The sequence below is a fragment of the Montipora foliosa genome, chromosome 6 (genome assembly GCF_036669935.1).
Source record: "Montipora foliosa isolate CH-2021 chromosome 6, ASM3666993v2, whole genome shotgun sequence".
NCBI lineage: Eukaryota > Metazoa > Cnidaria > Anthozoa > Scleractinia > Acroporidae > Montipora > Montipora foliosa.
This window is the reverse complement of record NC_090874.1, coordinates 18,015,939-18,031,421: the sequence shown is the minus strand read 5'-3', so window position 1 is coordinate 18,031,421 and position 15,483 is coordinate 18,015,939. Positions and strand designations below refer to the sequence as shown.

Sequence of the window (15,483 nt, the reverse complement as noted above, 5' to 3'; positions counted from 1 at the left end):
AAGACATTTCTAAAATCCGTAGAGTAACAGCCCAGTAGAGACGCATCGAATGAATCGGGCTGGGCACATTGAAACAATGTTATGAGCAGGTCGTCATGGTCATGACCTCGTGATATGATTAAATCAAAACTAAGAATCAATGCCTGGTTTTGACTCGTTTTTAGAAAAATGTTTTAAGAAAAATTAGCATAGATAGGAAGGTTTGAAACGCGCTCGGTTTGAAACCAGTGTGCTTTTTTTATCCTATTGAAATCACAGTACGGTCCACAAGCCCTCTTAAAATCATAGGAAGGTTTGAACCGCGTTCGGTTTGGAACCAGTGTGCTTTTTTTATCCTATTGATTTTCTTCTTTCTCTTTGCTGATGACATTAAATTGCTATATGCCAATGAAAATCCAAAATCTCGCGAGATAACGGTCAACAGCGAACTACTTAAAGGGAAAGTACGGTCCAGAAAGAGTTTCTCTAAAGTACTAGAACTTTTCCCCGGGAATTTGAAAATAATCCTGGTTTTGTCCAGTTCCCTGTTAAAATGTGACAAGAGCACTTTGAAGCTGCCTCTTTCGTGACTTGGAGAGCACATGTTTTACGGCTTGCCTGTTACCGAGATCGCAAATCTACGACGTGTACAGAGTGCGGTCGCAAGGCTGTTGACTGGATCAAAGCGAATAGAACATGTGATGCCTATACTAAAAAATCTCCACTGGTTATCCGTTGACCAAAGAATAAAGTTTAAGATCGCTCTTCTTGTCTACAAAGCACTAAATGGCATCTCTCCCAGCTACATATACCATATACCATATACTCCTGCACATAGACTGAGATCATGCAATAAAGCGGCCTTCTTAAGATCCCAACATGAAGAACATCCAGTTTTGGTGATCGAATGTTCAGCGTTGCAGCCGCAAAATTATGGAACAGTTTTCCTGACAATATAAAACTTAACAACAGTTCCTTTGATGACTTCAAAAGAAGTTTAAAAACTCATCATTTTAAATTACCCTTTTGATTTCTATATTTTTATATTTTTTGATTTTATAAATAAAAATTATTTTTTTTATTTTAAACCTGTATTGTAAAAAGCATTGAGACCTGCGTGACATGCGTTTTTTAAGAAATAAAGTATTATTATTATTATTATTATTATTATTATTATTGTTACTATTATTATTATTATTATTATTATTATTATTATTATTATTATTATTATTATTATTATTATTATTATCTTGGATATGGCTTGTTATGACGTAGCAATAGTCAACAAACGTGTTGGACCTTACCAAGTTCTTCGTTCCCCGATCTCTTTCTCAACGTTGTGTGACCTTTCTGCTCCAAGAAATTCAAATGTAGGATGAACTGCTGTAAACGGTTTTGTTGTTCAATAGGTAGTAGGCCAAGTAGCCCACAGATGCGACAGAAACTTAAGTCACTAAATACTTGTAGATCCTCTGATCAATCAAACTAGGCGGCAAAAATAAGCCAGAGCAAATGCAAACAAGACAACAATCTTGAACAATCGAAACAGAAATATTCCACTAGCGTTCCTTCTTTTTAATTCACTTTCTTACTTCTGCGACAGCCGTCTTTGATGCTTCAGCAAACGTATTTGTTTGCTTTCACTCGGGGAAGCATTTGGAATAAGACGACGAAACCTTCAGTTTTTTTCTCAAGACATATAGCAAGGCTTTTTCAGGGTAACAATTACCGCTGTTGGGGTGTGTTTTGATCTGCCCAAGTACGCTTTCGAGGGAGATGAAACTAGACACATGTCTAGACTTGAGAACACATAAAGAAATTTTAAAAAACCGAAGCTTCCACCGGAAAATGACAATTAAAAGAAAAATTGGCCATCGAAAATAAAACGTGGATGGACTCCTCAAACCTGAAAACCCGACTGCTACCGGTATATTGTTTGTTCGGATCTGTCATCTTACCAAGGAGGACTTCAAGCGGGATTTTCAGGTATATGAATATTGGTCTTGGTGACATTCGCTTCATACTAAAATCACAGCCAACCAGTCCCAAATATCATTATCTTGGAGCCAGAAAACTGAATTAAGCAATATATAGACGACTTTCAGTGTTTTGCGCTTTTCCAGGCAGTAAAATAAACTTGACTTGAAATGTAGTTAAATTATATTAGCTTTATAGATCCACTTCAACGTCTCGTAGAAGACCACGGTAGACAGATTAAACTCGATTTCCAGGCGTTTATTTCACAGCAATGAGCGCGGGATAGCACTGCAAACTCTCTTTCGCTTTGTAAAACTCGTGCATATAACTTACATATAAACCCTGCTTAACGACCACGAGGTAAATCTATTCTGATGGTGGAGCCAATATCAATACAATTTACCCTCTGGATTAAGATTCAAGTCTACAAAGTATCACTCTTCCTGCCTGTTTACATCAAGTACATCTAGCTAACCGGTGAAATCCTTGACTGTTGTACGTCATAGCCTCGTTTGCATACACAAAAACAAAGATGGAGGATTTCAATTTAAAATTGCCTATTTTTGAAGCATTATTGTTGGCTATTTAGTCCAAATGAGTGGTCAAGTGTGACAATACAGGTAAAGAACTTTTGATACAAAGAGACTTTTCCAAGGCCGTACTTCAGATTGGCTCTATGCTGCTAATAAGCTGACGTTAACAAGTAAAACTATGCAATCTTTCGTGCAGCCCACCCCACCCACAATGCTGTAAACATGCACCCATAGTTTTTTCAGACTTTCAACATTGTAGTGGGTGCCCGGGGGGGGGGGGGAAGGGGGAGTGGGAACTGCCAAACTGCAAAAATATGGCACTGGTTTTGAAAGGAATGCTGAAGTCATCAGTAATCACAAGTTTTGCATAGCTGTCCCAAGAAATTTGGTGTACGGTTTTTTGGGTTACTTAGGGTGCCCGTAAACTTCCTGGATTCAGCTGTACAATCCCGCATTTAAGTGCCCCCAACAAAATGCTGCTCCATATCATCCAACATGGAATGCTAAGAGACAGTTTTGAGTGGCTAACACTGTGACGAGCTTTAGTCAAGATGATGGAATGTGTAGCAATGGAGCTGAGACGCGAACCGCGGATCGAAGCCATCCTCCGGACAGCAACTCTGCGTTTGCGCTTGCGCGCTTTACTCGCTTTCCGATCCCGGAAACAATGTTAAAACTGATCTTACATGAAGGTGTTTTCCGAGCAAGTTAACCAGTATTCTGAACCCATTCTCTAATACCCCCTCTCAATTGAACAAATAAGTCCTGCGTACTTGGCCAAACAGTTGCATGACTTGCACAATTGCCAAGTCAAAAGAAGGGCTTTCTAATTTAGTATTTCACTTGAGATTTCGCATGCAAAGGGACGCAACATTGTTGGGTGTTACATGCTGCGTCCCTTTGCTCATCCTGTTGCGTGTTGTTGGGAGTTGTTGCGCGAAATTTGAAACTGGTCAAACGTTTGAGCCAACAACTCCCGACGTTTCTTTTGCTCCTTGATCGCCGAAGCCTAGCGCAACAATGTTGTTCCGTTTGCACAGTTCTTCCAACATTGTTGGGGCCACGCACACACATTAGATATGATCTCCATTGAGATAGTAGCGCATTAATATGTTGAAGGAGCATGTCGGCAGCCTAACTTTGTAAGTTTACAAAGTCTTATGGGTCGTTTCCTTCCCATAATACACTGCACGTTTTTACATTGTTTGGAGTTGTTACATCCGCTTGCACAGCACTACCAACACCATCCAACATCTGCCTGAGCTACTTCTCTTAACTCGAAGACATAATGTCGTTTTCACCAATGTTATCTAAAAAGTGCTGTATCTTGTAAATTCAGGTGTTGAAGACTTCGATTTCAAGCATTACAATAGGACATCATTCGCTGGCTTGGAAACTCACATTCTTAATGCTTACTGCAATGCTATGCTACAGGAATACTTAACAAACAAGTATCAACCAAATTGTTCCACAATGATTGAAGTGTTCTTCCCAATTTACGTATATATCAGGCTTCTACTACATTCCAACCCATAGCCAAGTGGATACCAGTTATTTCCGTTGTTCGGCAAAAAGATGCAGAGGATAATAGTAGCTGCGTCTCGTTCCCATTGGCCTTCTCACCCCTGTCGACGTCTTCACCCTAACTTTTAACTTTTTCATTCCTTATCCAACCTACTCATCCTTGATGCCATCCCCCCATTCCTCATTTCGCTGCCATTTTCATTCCTCATCAAAAATTGGAACAACTGATACCTTGTGTGTCTTACTCCTCAACAGGCCATTTCCATTCTGCCTCCTAAACGCAAAGTTTTTCTTATGATCAGTCGTTTTCTTTCATGTGTTAAGTAGAAGTAATTACTATGACAAAACACTTCGCATTTAGACTCGCTTTGAAGAGGAGGCAGACATGAACTCCGAAATGGACTATTTTATTCATGGTGGGAAAAATGTTTCAACGGGTTCGCCTTGACGCACAAGCCTGATACTTTGTCTATCCATAGTTTTGCAGCAGCAAGAAACTTGCGAGCAAAACTGTGATGATTACGACGGTCATTTCATCTTTCTTCGGCCGTTTTATGAATTCATTCGTAGTACAGTCTTCCAATGCATTTCTTCTCTTCCTTCTAGCTGCTGTATTTTGTGGAACCTGTCAGGGTGGGTTTTCAGAATCACTTGTGTCACCGTGAGTTTTGCTTGGCCTGTGAACTCGGCTTCCTGTTTCATATGCTGGATTTGTCCTCTGGTCAAACTTGCCAGGTATGCGGCGGCCTTACGGAGATGGCTGGAACCGAAGTCTCACAGAACGATTGTTGTTAGTTTCGTAGCAAGTACGAACTGCGTTTTATCTAGTGAAAACAAATCACAAACTTATGAAATACGTGCAACACGTTTGCCTTTCGGCTAGTGCTGACAAGCAACGCCTTGCCGATTTCTACTGCAAATTATGGCAAGAAGGGAATTCGAGATACAATATGCTCGTTGCCTTTTTTGTCCCCAGAGCTCAAGATTCTCAATGAAGCCCAAGGTTAGGTTTAAGGGCCATGGCCAAGTTATCACACGGCCAACGAAAGAAAACGTGCGTTATCACAAGTAGGATTTTACAAGAATCGGATAACAAATTGTGTGCCTTTTGTCTCGGAAGGCGAACTCTTCGGGGTTAAACATGGTTTAACTGCTATCAAAGTTTTCTCTGCTAGCGAAGGTCTTTTTTTCTTTTGCGTTCGCATGGCTGACGAGAACGGGAAAAGAGACTTCTGCCAAGGGTCGAAACTCATTGTGTTGAGCATGCGCGGTGGTTACTTAGCGACCGAATCCTCACGTGATACTTCATGTTGTGTGGGCTCACTTAAAAACAGCAGAATTACTGTAAAGGAACGTGCGGGAGACAGCGGGTTCAAGTCACATTCAGCAAACATTTTGGAGCATGCGGTTTGAAGAGTGCCGTCCAAGATTGTGGACGGTCGTTGGATCAAAGAGACTTTCGACCAATGGCAGAGCTCTCTTTTCCCGTACTCGTTAGCCCAGCGAACGCTAAAGAAAAAGAGACGTCTGGAGAAACACAGTGTTTTGTACTCTGGTCGCGTCCATGATAAGCATCAGATGAGCAACTTTTTCTTCACACATATTGTAGCAATACCCTTCTATTAACGCGCGTTGCCAATTTATTGTTTTGTTCTTTTCAACAGGCTAACAATCCCAGAGGCAGCAGCGCTTGGTTTGGTTTTGAACGACGTAGATGAGTCATTTGGAACCGCTAACTTTCCTCGTTTGATTCAGAGCTGGTTTAGATTTGCTCTTCAACAGATGCTTTAGGTAACAAAATTTTAGTTTCTAAAGAAACTGTGGTACTGCGTCGGTGGGAGATTGAAACAGAAATTGATTTTATCAAACGAGTTGATAAAGGTCGAATAACCACCGTGAAAGATTTGGAAAGCTGACGTTTCGAGCGTAAGCCCATTCGCTCCGACGACGGGCTAACGCTCGAAACGTCAGCTTTTCAAATCTTTCACGGTGGTTATTCGACCTTTATCAACTCGTTTGATAAAATCAATTTCAGATGCATCAGGTAGTCTCACTGCTTTATAACTTGGAAGCCAATTGCTGTGGTCACATTTTCCAATTAAATGAAATAGAGGCAATTCATGATATGCCCATACCCCTACCCCCTCCCCACTCTCCCGTCCACAAACTTTAGAACTCCGCATTCGGGGAAGGCACTATTTTCTCTACTCTTTGAATACGTTTTGGACTCTTAGCGTCCATTTTCTCGTTCAACTATCTACCATTTGACGTCCTGATCCAAGAGGAGTAATAGCTATGACCATTGTGAATTGCACATGTTGTTACAAATGGTGAGTGTAGCACCCTCTTTTCCATTATATAAAGACCCCGAACGCATGACCGACAGGGATTTTGAACCTAAGCCGTAGAAAAGCAGCCCAACAGTAGTGAAGTTCTTTGGACAAGGCAGGTCACGTTTCAAATCGAAATTCTTGTTTGCGTTTTTGGCAGTTTTTCCTTTTAATTCTATAGGACACCCTTGAACCACCAATAACCACAGAAGCTGCTGACCCACAAAACCCGTAAGCATTTTATTTGAGTCAGTTTTAATTTGTAGTGCTGCGAGACAGTAAAGTTTAGATTGTGTTGTGTTGGACTTTGTGTCATCGTCAGTTGAGGTCTTCCGGAGTCTTATTGATCAGATCTGCTTCGGCACGATCGTAAAGTGTACGGATAAACTTCGGCCATTTTTTCTTTTACGTAGAAATTCAATCAAAATTTTTTTAAAAATTCATGGGAAATATAATGTCCTTTAAGATAAGGATATTTTTTGGCTGGGTGCATTTCACGAAAAATACACACCGGGTATGTATTTTTCGTTAAATACACCTTTACCATCTTTCACAATCTAGCCAATTTTTGTCATTCTCACGTTCCATCCAGAAAATTCATTTACTAGCACTTCTTCCTAGCGTTTTTTTTTCCGTCACGACAACACTTCACGTCGTATTTTTTGGTGTACAGATGCGTGATACCAGATGCGTAACGTTTCGTGATGTAAGGCTACTTCCACTTCAAAAACACTCAGTGATCCATAGTTTACACAATGCTGTTAAAAGGTCACGAATTGTAAAAAGCCACGGAATGACAGTTCACTGGCGTCAAAGAGGTTTAATTTAGAAACTTTCTTTCATATCATCTATTAGGACACTCCAAGTTCACTCTGGCTCTTTATGAAAGCAAGTGCAAGTCCGGTATCACTCTTATTAAAATCAGTTCTTATTGTCATGAAAAGTACATCTAATTACAAGGATAAGGACACGAGGCTGCTGCAGCGACGGGCAGCGGTGGTACTTACACCACCACCGAAAGGCTAACCAGTTTGAAATCGGTGCTAAAACTTGAATAGTTCAGAATCATGACAACATACCAACACGTTGTGCTGTCTCTATCTGATGCCGAGGAATCGTTTTTGTTTACTCACTCCAGTGAGGGCTGGGAATATTTGTTGTGTAAAACGGAAGAAAATGTCGCGTGAGGTTTCTGCGGTTGTTGTCTCATGTTATCCATTATCTTTATATCTCCCGCTCACCATGTATGTCTCAGGAAATCCAATCTGTCCTCATTTAGAAAACGAATGTGTGATTTATAATGGTAATAGGACTGAGTGGAGTCCAATTTGGTCTGTAATCATATGAGTGATTAACAAAATCGGATGACTGCGTAGCGGGAGTCCGATTTGTTTAATCCTTACAGACCGAATTGGACTACACGAAGTCCTTTTACCAATTAATCATAACCATTACAATTTCCAAGAAAAAAAATTAATGCGTTCCTTTTTCACTGTCTTATGTTACAAATTTGTCCATTTTGGAAAGTCCCCAGTTTGGTTGGTGGTTGTTGCTATGGTTATTGTGATAAAATCTGCGATTGGTGGATTGAGCTGAGTGCACTTTATATGATTGGCTGATGTAACTTTATATGATTGGCCGAATTTATACTAGAGTTGAATTATCCGTCTAGTCGGATAATCCGTCAGACGGATAATTCGTCTAAGTCTCAAGTGTATTAAGGCTTGACCAGCCTAATTATTATGCATATTTTTATTTGAAGGGAAGGCATTTGTCCCGGACCTATGAAACTTGGCAGGCAGTTAGTTATCGGTATTGTTATAACTTTTCCAAAATATCCCGTACCACATTCTTGTCACGTGACCCGAAATCAACTTATAACAGTTATATTTTTTACTCAAAAATGGGGAACATTCAGCTACATTATATCAATCTTGTTTCTTGATTATTCGATGACCCCTTCTAAGGGCTTTGTCATGCCGCCTTTTAATCATGTCCACATGTTAAGAGCAATGAACAATTGAGGAAAATAGGTCACGTGACATGATAAACATCCAAATATCTTAAAAGGTAAATACGGAGTACCACATTAAAAGGCGGCATTCGATACGCACAGTTGTACTAAACGTGTTAATGCCAAACGTTTTCAAAATTTTGAAATAAAAATGTTCCCCATTTTTGAATAAAGGATATAAACGTTATAAGTTGTTTTAGGGTCACGTGACCAAAATGCGATGCAAAATATTTTGGCGAATCAATAACAGCACCGATAAAAAACTTTCTGCTAAGGTTCATAGACATTGGACAAACGCTTTACTTCAAATAAAAATATGCATAATAATTAGATTGGTCAAGCCTTAATACACTTGAGGTATAAATCCGAAGACAAATTTTGACGAGTATTTTGTCTACGTATACGTTACACGTTACGCCATCTTGAAATAGGCATCCCAGGAAACCCTGCGAAAATATAGAAACTAGTCCCTCTCATGTGGAAACTTCGTCAAAAAACCGTCTACGTTTCCGCCTAGATATAAATTTTGAGACGGATCATCCGTCTAAGACGATTTATCCGTCTGTTAGCACGTCTTGAAGACGTGCTAACAGACGAATCAGCCTCAGACGAATTTTGCTCCATAATTCGTCCTCGTACCGAATTTATACTTAGACGAATTATCCGTCTCAGACGGATAATTCGTCTCTAGTTTAAATTCGGCCATTGGCTGATGTAACTGTCCGATTTCAGGTATCCGATTACAGCCAACTGTCCGATTTCAACCCTACACAGTAATTAGTGAAAAATAAAGTAGTTATTGCACCAATCAAAGAGAATTGTAATGGTTATGATTAATCTCGTTACCTAGTAATTCAATGTAAATTACAAAAAGACAGTTCTGTAATTTTGACCCACAGTATTAAATAGGGTAACAGTTGAATTGTGTCAAGTTTGTGGGAATATACACGTGGCGTGAACACCATGGTTTTTTTGTGCATTCTTTTTTCTTGTGCCTAGCCCTCCGAAAACATATCAATCCTCCATTGTCCATCGTTTATTTGGCTCGGACGTTGAACTGCTTATCCGCTGCCGCTGCGGCAAAGAAACAAAAAGAGAATCGACCACGTTGCTCTTCAATTTGGAATACCCTGAAATGCCCGCAGGTGAGCTTGTGGTTTCTATGCCTGAATAGGGAATTTCCCAAAAACTGACCAGCGCTCTTAAAGAGTGTGAGACACGCTTCTTTATTTACGTTGGTGCCGTTACGCACTTAATTAGTGAGGCAAGAAATTTGGATTCCTAACAATAACGGTACCTATTACACCTTAAAAGCTAACCGTTTTGAAATCGGTGCTTAGAGAAAACATTAAAACGATTTATTTTTCAGGCTGAAATAAATATTTTTCGTCTCAGTCCTGTATATGATACCAAAAAGTTGGAGGGTGTAAAGTTCATGTACGTACGTGACGTATGTGTACCACTTCATTTATGTTTTCAGTCACACACGTCAAATACGTCAAAATATATTAGTTCTAAAAATAGAAAGATACGGAAAAGGGTTGACTCAAGGGTACATTACGTATGGAAGCTCCAGGTAATGCATGGGCTCCTTGTTGCAGATAATTGTTTCACCGTAGCTGAAACAACCCAAACCTTTACTAATGCTAACATTAGGCTTAAACAATATGCTTTAGATAATGTTTAAGCCCAAGCTTAGCATTTTTGTAAAGGTTTGGGTTGTTCATTTATGGCAAAACAATGGCCTGCAACCTGCACTTTGCACCTTCCGACCAAAAAGTTCCCTTGCAAGTACATCGGTGCCATATTAAATTTTGTAAAACTTTATTAGTAAAGTGTCGAATACGGAAAACTTTCAAAGGCACTGTAATGTCCATTTAAGTTCTGTGTGTTGATTATAGATAAAACACAGCAAGTTCCAATTAGCTTTGAGTCCGTTTTGTTGTCGAGCATGTGTCGAGAGCAGAGTATGCAGGCTTGGTGTGAACAATGCTCCAGATATCAACCGACAGTAAGTGAGAAAATACTGCATGGGAAACATTTGTTTACAAATTTTGCGTCATTAGCATAACCTTATCCTTTTCTCATCGGTCCCCGAAGAATCAGCACAGAACGTGAGCCCGATGTAACTGAAGAATGTGTGAGTTCCTTAGAGTGAGTTAAAGGTTGTCGGACAGAGGTTAGAGTTTATACTTCTTATCCCAGGGAACTAAAAAACCTAAGCATTTGTGGTTGCAGTTAGAAAGGTAGCACTTTCTCCTCGGTAATTTTGAGATCCTGAGTGTTTGTCCAGCCGAGGTTCAAACCCTCTGTTGTGAATTGTGTTAATGGTCTCATTGAATTTCTTGATACAAACTTACATCAAGCTCACTCTCGATATAATTTCTCCATTACTCGCTCTTTCGACTCGAACCCACGTGTGTAAAAGGATCTCCTTTTTGTCTCTTGTTAGCTGTTAGTAAATATTAACAGCGTCACACCCATATTACGTTATCACATTCTCGACACCTCGACCTCTTCTACATGGCGGTCCAATCCTCGACCAACTGTGCCACTGCCTAGTGTGTCTGTGGGCTGTTTAATGACAATATTCAGATTGTTTTCGCAATTTGATGCGACGTTGTTTTCAATCGTGTTACAACCTTACCTTTCATGCAGTCAAACGAACGCTTTCTAAGGAACTTGTAAACCAAACTATGCCATATCTTTTTCCCCAAAGATGCAAACTCGGAAGGTCAAGAAACTCCCAGATATCTTAGTGTTTAATTGTGGCATGGAACACGCAAAGGAACTGGAGTTTTGGAAAACACAACAACAGGTTTGAATATTTCATGTCAATTTTGCAATTATTTTCTCCACGACATTGCTGCAACGCTGTAATGGCAATGGTTAGGCCATCCCCTTTTTCTTCTCCGTTTTTTTGTCCGTTTCTTCTCCGTTTAGCGTCGTCCGCCATATGGATTTTGGGTTCACGTCTTGTTGTTTTTGTGGCTCCACAGCTATGATGCTGGGGTACCAGGTCTCTAATTCCGAGAATGCTTATGATTTTTTTTTAGGTTTTTTTTTTTTTTCAATCCGACCTACCGACCCAATATCAGGAAACGCATTCGACGGTAAACGACCAAAAAAAAGGGGGATGGCCTTAGCCCTTGTGACAGACGTACGTGACGGTGTTTTTGGTGGTTGCTTTCTCCACCCAGATAATTATGGAGTTTAAGAAACCACGATGGCTACGGCGACGAAAACGTCACTTCAAACTAGTTGTTTAAGCTCCTCTAAGTGTTTCACGATGTTTCCGTCTTGTTTATGTTGTACAATATGGATGAACTATGCTTCAACCAGATTGGTATGTACGGATTTGAAGCAAAGAGAGAGAAGGAAAGATTCACTGTTGTTTCAGTTCCACGCTGTCGTTAAAACCCGAAAAGTGGTCATTTTACGTTGTTCTTTTGACGAGTACTGGAGAGAAATGTACAAAAATACGTGCCGCACGTGCAGCACGATCGTTTTTTCCTCTTTTAACCAATAATATTACTGCTTTTTGGCGTTGCCGTTGCCGTAGCCGTCGTCGTTTATTAGGGATTTTAAGCAAAGACGACGACTACGGCAACGCTACAAAGCGAGTATATTATTAGTTAAACTAGGAAAAATACTCGCGCTGCACGTGCAACACAAATTTCCGTGCATTTTCCTGCCGTCACAGTCCACAAAACAACAACGTGAAATCCCCAAATTTAGGTTTTGTCGACAACGTGAGCATATGACAATGAAACAGTCATTTTCTGTTGTGACTTTAAAACCGTTCGTACCTATCCAGTTACGGGATAGTTCGCCTGTATTGTACAAGGTGAACAAGACGGAATAATTGCGATATACTTGCGACAGCGATAAGTTATATTTTGGACTGACTTTTTTGTTGCCGTAGCCGTCGTCTTTGCTTCAACTCCCTACGAGGGAACTTTAGGATGAGAAGGAGTACGAGATTTGACTGCCCGGTTTTAGCGAAAATTCTTAGAAGATTCTTAACCCGCGGCCGGACGATTATTGCTGGTAACCTAACCTTTTTTGCTGATCAAAAAATGCTAAATCTGCTACCGTGTTGTTGACTTGTTTTGACACAACGACATTCTTGCAAAACCTCGTACTAAAATGACCGTCACGACGGTATCAGGTTTTTCCCGCTGCGTTGTTCATTGAGAAAATCTCGTTCTCGTTGTCGTTCTCGTCCTAGAATCTAAAGCTCTCTATTTACGAAACGGCGACTGCTACGACTACGGCATCGCCACAAAACAATATCATTGTTTAGGTAGGTAGGTAGGTAATATCATTGGTTAAAAGAGCGTAAATAATCGTGCTGCACGCGCAGCACGGATTTTAGCAAGTATCTTACTGGCTGGCCAAACGCACGCAACATTCTCAACATTTTCAACGCAACATGTCAATTTTTATGTGCCTCAGGCCCCTGGCGGGCAACAAATGGACCTAGTGCAACAATGTTGCGTAAACGTGGCCAAGAGAAGATGTGATAAGAAAGTGAATCCTCCATATGTGTCCCTATTGTGATGAAAATTATTTGAAATCTATTTTTAGTTGTCATCAGTATTTCCCGCTCAGTTAGTGTGAAAGTAGATCGTGCCGTCATAGGAACTACAGATAAAAATAACCTTCGCAGCACAAGCCCGAGATTTGCTCTCTTTCTTCGTATTTATTTATTTATTTATTTAAGTGTGTAGTCTTTCTAGCGCTGGAGCACTAATTGGGCACACTGTAAACTGAAAATAAACATTTGACACAAAGTTCGCGTTATGCAATGAGGACAGGAGCCCTATATTCCTGTCACGGCGTTTTCACAGACTGATTTATTTTTAGATTGAATTTCCCGCGAATGAGACTTCCGAAGGAACCCGTTGACCGATCACAGGACACTAAGTTGACGTCATAGTGTCACAGAACCGAAACTGCTTTTGTTTTTTGCGGAAATGTTAATCTAAAAGTAGATCGATCTGTGAAAATGCTGTGGCATAGGCTTCCTGGTCATCAGTGGGTTCCTGGTGAGGGCAGAGGCTATTTAAGCAATAGAGGATTTCGTGTTTCCATACTCTCATTTAAACACAGCTATTGACCAATGAGAGTTCGCGTACTATCCTAATTATTTTATAAATTGTTATCAGTTTGTGAGAAGTGCCTATCTCCACTCCTTAGCAATGTTGCTTCTCTTTTTCTAAATTTCAAGGATCGTACTGGAAATGTTTCGGCTAAGAACTTTCTGGTTATATACAAGAATTTAAACATTATTTGTAAGTGTTACTAAATACCAGTGCTCTCTGTGGGACTATGGAAGAGACTTGGTCGGCTTACGAGGAAAATGGGAGACACAACTAACCAAACCGGCTTAAAAAACAGAAAAAGTGTAATTGTTTTGAGAAACTGAGGCCTGACTCCTCTTCGCTTTTTGTTCTTGCCTCCGTCTGGAACGAAATGAGTTGAAGTTCGTAATTTCTGTGTAGGAAATTGTTTAGGTAATTACCAGAAGAATTCATTTCACTATTTAATGGTCTGAAATGTCAGCCTTATCTTTATCCTAACCTCTGAGTATCTGTCTTTTGGGTTCCTCAGTTTTAACAGTCCTTTCTTCACTGTGGATATAACGTCAAGCTCTCGTAGTGTGCTTTTGATTTCAGAAGGCTTTCGAAACAACGAAAAAACCGCTAACGAAATGCCAGTTCTACTTGGAAATAATCGTTTGCACTGTTTTTTTCAATTAGTTTATCTTGTTCAAGTCATACGATGTTAGCGAACAATCTACAACTGATCGGGTAGTAATGTTATCGGTGCTAACAGAGAAAAGGGAAGATCGACATCTGTTTTCTCACGTTTTCGTCAAAATCTTAAGTTTCCTAATATAACGTTTTGGTTAAATTGCAGGAGACAAGAGAAAATGACAAAAATTCATGCCTCAAATGCTGCATCTTTTACGTATTAAACCTAGTCAAACGCTTTAGTGAATGAAAAATACCGTTTAAATCATCTGGTACCTCTCTCTTATAATGGAATTTGTGTTTGGTCAGTTACTAGATCCACCGCTGAAATCTGAAGATAAAACAACCATACAGTCATCAGCCAGAGCTTGCAGATATGGCAACGCTTGCACACGGGTCGATTGCAAATTCAGACACGACAGGGACGGTGCTGAAGACGGGTAAATCACAGTACTTTCCATCTTAACAGTTGTGTGATAAATTCGTTAGTTGGTGTTAAAATGAAAGCAATCTTGATGTCACCTTTAATTGGTACAAATCGCGGCGCCTTTCCTCTCATTCTATGTGTTCACATCAGAAAAGCAACGATGTTTGCAATCCAAAGAAGGTTTTCTTAATGTTTTTTCAAAGGCCAGGTTTCCTCGCAAAGAAATATAAAATTGCTAATCTTTGAACGGTAGGAAGAAAAGTGTTAACATTGTTAAAAGTGCACGTAAACTATTTTCCGTTGACAAAATTACTCTTTCCATCCACAGCGAAAGCATTTCCGCTTTTCATTTTGTCAAACTTGGTACGCGAGGTTTGCAAAACCAGCTGTCTTTTGGACGAACAACGGAGCTCTGCGTGGTATGGGTCTCGCCTCTCTTTGACTTAACAAACTGGTTTGCAGTGAAAACGTTCTTTTAAAAGAGGCGTGCTAAACGGTTTGTGAAGTAAAATCAGGAACAGAACGATGCCTCTCGCTAGCTCAGTTGTTGGTCAAACGACCTCCAGTTTTGCTAACTTAACTTTGCGTATCAAAACGAGAGAGGCGAGTGTTTCGTCTGGGCATCTAGACACCGAGAGTAAACAGATGTCTTGTGGATACCCGATGAAGCACAAAGCGTTAGTTTTGATATGCTGTTTATTTCACAAAAAAAAGCCATGGTTAGGACTTTTTGTTTGTTTGATCGAATTTTCCATTACAAGAGAATTTGCTCTGGGTCCTGTGATTAAACTTGCGAAACTTGATTGCGCGCTCAAAAGGTGCTCTCCCTCTTCAAGAGAAAATTTAAGAACGCTCCCTTGGAGAAGCTAGTGTTGTGACCTTCTTACCATCCCTAGTAAGACTGATGATGGATGACTCGTAGTTTAATGCGCGCCTTCGG

The 15,483-nt window shown here is 40.2% G+C and overlaps 2 protein-coding genes across 2 annotated transcripts in view; both read left to right on the top strand.

Moving 5' to 3' along the window:
* Positions 1–15,483, top strand: part of LOC138006870 (uncharacterized) — a 78,722-nt gene that overhangs the window by 4,398 nt on the left and 58,841 nt on the right. The window lies entirely within an intron of this gene.
* The window catches only part of LOC138005120 (PAN2-PAN3 deadenylation complex catalytic subunit PAN2-like), a 35,589-nt gene that overhangs the window by 5,953 nt on the left and 14,153 nt on the right, over positions 1–15,483 (top strand). Inside the window, 9 exon segments of the mRNA XM_068851397.1 lie at positions 3,829–3,923; positions 4,620–4,784; positions 4,990–5,081; positions 5,678–5,801; positions 6,525–6,574; positions 9,357–9,502; positions 10,259–10,368; positions 11,077–11,175; positions 14,426–14,556. Of these exon segments, the coding sequence (XP_068707498.1) occupies positions 3,829–3,923; positions 4,620–4,784; positions 4,990–5,081; positions 5,678–5,801; positions 6,525–6,574; positions 9,357–9,502; positions 10,259–10,368; positions 11,077–11,175; positions 14,426–14,556 (1,012 nt within the window).